The 3539-nt window shown below is 49.4% G+C and overlaps 1 protein-coding gene across 3 annotated transcripts in view; it reads right to left on the minus strand.

The window, feature by feature from the left end:
• samd14 (sterile alpha motif domain containing 14) overlaps positions 1–3191 on the minus strand; it is a 14859-nt gene extending 11668 nt beyond the window's left edge. The window contains exons 1-3 of one of the 3 annotated variants that reach the window (XM_042216291.1): positions 3055–3144; positions 2138–2206; positions 47–99 (exon numbers count right to left, since the gene is read on the minus strand). In XM_042216291.1, the coding sequence (XP_042072225.1) occupies positions 47–83 (37 nt within the window). In that variant the 5' untranslated portion in view covers positions 84–99; positions 2138–2206; positions 3055–3144. Of the gene's footprint in view, positions 1–46; positions 100–2137; positions 2225–3054 lie in introns of all 3 variants that reach the window. The other 2 variants (XM_042216290.1, XM_005951382.3) reach the window with 2 other exon arrangements.
• Positions 3192–3539: the final 348 nt, after the last annotated feature.

The raw sequence follows: 3539 nt of genomic DNA on the forward strand, positions 1-3539 counted from the left end.
TGTGTGTGTGTGTGTGTGTGTGTGTGTGTGTGTGAGAGAGACTCACCGAACACGCTGTCGGTATCGTCGAGTTCAGCAGACATGGCTCCTCAGCAGTATCTGTGCACAAGAAGAGACCAAATCATTTTGGAGATTATGTATCTGAATTTCAGGAGCAGGGCCACGCCTCCAAACACGCTCCTTCCAGTTGCCCTATAGCAGGGGTGTCAAACTCCAGGCCTCGAGGGTCCTGTAGGTTTTAGATATCACCCTGGGTCAACACACCTGAATCAAGTGATCAGTTCATTACCAGGCCTCTGGAGAACTTCAAGACATGTTGAGGAGGTAATTTAGCCATTTAAATCATCTAAAACCTGCAGGACACCGGCCCTGGAGGCCTGGAGTTCGACACCTGTGTCCTATAGGTTCCCTCAGTTCTGCAACTGTTCATTCTCGTTTACGTGCCCCTCCCTCCCTCCTTGTTCTCAATTCTTTAACTTCTTCTTTTCTATTTAGTACATGGGGATCTGCCAGCTCGGGAGCCGTCGCCAGTCCCCTTCGAGACCTTCCCCAAACTGCAGCTCAGTTCATGTCCAAGCGTTTACCTACTAAAACGCTGTCAATCCTAAAATGAGGACGTGGGCCCAGCTAGTGAAAAGTTAAATAAAGTTAAAGGAGCAGTCTGTCTGCTGAAGAACACCTGTGATTGGTGCAGGAGGTCAGCTTTATGGTCTGACCGACACATTTATGGGCTTCAACATGAAAACTAATGTGCTCTACATAAATACAGTTATGAGCTGAGTGTGTCAGTGTGTGCTAAACTAGTGCTGTGCATTAAAAGAAGTGAGACAGGTGAGGTCAGACCAACCCAGGGGGAGACACAGAAACATTGCTGTTATATTAAATATCTTTCTTTACTCTGAATGTTTCAAAGTTTGATGAAGTTCTGGACACGAAGCGAGTGCTCCAACTACCACTGGGACCGCTGTCACCTTCACCCTCCACATCTCCTCCAGCTCTTCTCTGAGCCCTTGGTATTTCTCCAGCTTCTCGTGTTCCTTCTTCCTGTTGCTGTGATTGGGAACCGCTACATCGATCACTATGGCCGGCTTCATCTGTTTGTCTACCACCACTACGTCCGGTTGGTTAGCCACCACCATTTTATCCGTCTGTAACTGGAAGTCCCACAGGATCTTAGCTCGGTCATTCTCCATCACCCTGGGGGCTTCTCCCATGTCAGCCACCTCCTCTATCTGCCGGTGGTACATACCATGCAGGGGCCTGTCTTCCCATGATGGTTTCTCCTCTTTCTTGGGTTTCTGCTGCCTGAGGTATTCACTGAGCACGCAGTTGGTTGGGGTCATCTTTCTGATCTTCCTTCCGCTTAGCGTACAGCCTCAGGGTGCTGGACTTGGGGTGAAACCCTCCATGTGTGGTCAGGAGCTTCCTGGGATTGATGTCAGTGGCTTCTATCTCCTCCTTTGGCCAGCTTATTATCCCAGCAGGGTACCTGATCACAGGCAGGACATAGGTGTTGATACCCCGGATCTTGTTCTTACCATTCAGCTGACTCCCCAGGACCTGCCTGACCCTCTGCAGGTACTTAGTGGTTGCAACTTTCCTAGCAGGGTCTTCATGGTTTCCATTTGCCTGCGGGATCCCCAGGTACTTGGAGCTGTGCTCTATGTCTGCAATGTTGCCTTCTGGTAGTTCGATCCCATCAGTTCTGACTACATTCCCTCTGTTTGTTACCATTCGACTACACTTCTCCAGTTGACTTTCCGATGTCAGTGGTGTGGATCAGTTCATCCATGTCCTGTTCACATACAGCTTGATGTCATCCATGTACAGGAGGTGACTGACAGCTGCTCCATTCTGTAGTCGTATCTGTAGCCAGTCTTGTCAGTGATCTCACTGAGGGGATTCAGGCCTATGCAGAACAGCAGTGGGGACAGAGCATCTCCTTGGTAGATCCCGCACCTGATGGTAAATTGTGCTGTTGGGTTCCTGATGAAGGCTCTCTTGTATACAGTAGTTCTAGGCATTTCAGGATCCAGGTGTGGGGCATTTGGTACTGAGGCCGGTTATCAGCTTGTTCTGCCAGTAGGTGTGAACCATGAACCATGTCACCTGAACACACACCCCACCTGCTTCTCACCTTTTGCTGTAAACTGCCTCACTGAGAGCTGGAGGACATCACTCGATGAAGCCAGAAGAACCACATCATCTGCAGGAAGCAGAGATCCTAAGACCACTGAAACCAAAGTGGGGCCCTACTGACCAACGTACACACACACACACACACACACACACACACACACACACACACACACACACACACACACACACAAGAACAGATACACACACACACACACACACACACAGCGACACAACACACACACACACACACACACACACACATCTAGATACACACATAGAGATGTTTACACATACACACATACCACACACACACCCACACACACAAGAACATACACACACACGCACACACACACATACACACACACACACACACACACACACAAAACAAACCACACACACACACACAGAAACACACACACGCACACACACACACACACACACACACACACACAAACACACTCACACACACAAAACAACACACAACACACAAAACAGAACACACACACACACACACACACACACACACACACACACACACACAGACACACAAACACACAGACAGACACACACACACACAGACAGACACACACACACACAGACAGACACACACAGACACACACACGCACACACACACACACACACACACACACACACACACAATAACAGACACACACACACAAGAACAGACACACACACACACTCAGATGTCAAAGCTCTGTTCGGTGTCTGCAGGCTGGAGCTCCGGCAGGAAAATGCATCGTCAGCCCGAGTCAGGAGGAGGTGGAGGGTGGAGGTGTGACAGGAGAGAAGACATGCAGAGATGGAGGCTGAGAAACGGACAGCAGTGATGAAGACAGGAGGAGAGGAGGGGAGAGGAAGAGGAGAGGTACACAAGAGGAACAAACATGAACTCACCTCTGCGTCTCTCTCCCTCTGACTGTTGTCATGGCACGTCACCCTCTCTCTCTGTCTCTCTCTCTGGACTGCGACTCCCAGGATTCCACGGGGCTTCGCTCCTGCCCAACAACAGTCTGGGCTCAGGCAGAGGATTGTGGGTGCTGTAGTGTCCTGTTTCAGGAAACGTAGGTCTGCTGACGGCTGCAGGCAGAGATGCTGGCTCACCGCTACTCAGCACAACACTGCAGCCTCCATCTGAGAGAGGAGCAAGGACAGCTGAGACACACCGAGGAGGAGGAGGAGAAAAGAGAGAGAGGGATGCGCAAAAGCAGGCAGAGCGGAGAGGCAGAAGAACATGACGTCATGTCTTCAGCTAAAAATCAAAACAGAAATCAGATTCATGAAATCATCAAGGAAGAAAGAAACTGTCAGGAAAATAACAAATAAAACCTTAAAATCAAGACGATGATGAAAAATCTTTTATTAATCTACAGAAAACCGAT

This window comes from Haplochromis burtoni, unplaced genomic scaffold (genome assembly GCF_018398535.1).
Source record: "Haplochromis burtoni strain Fernald_Lab_line unplaced genomic scaffold, NCSU_Asbu1 Contig_997, whole genome shotgun sequence".
Classification (NCBI taxonomy): domain Eukaryota; kingdom Metazoa; phylum Chordata; class Actinopteri; order Cichliformes; family Cichlidae; genus Haplochromis; species Haplochromis burtoni.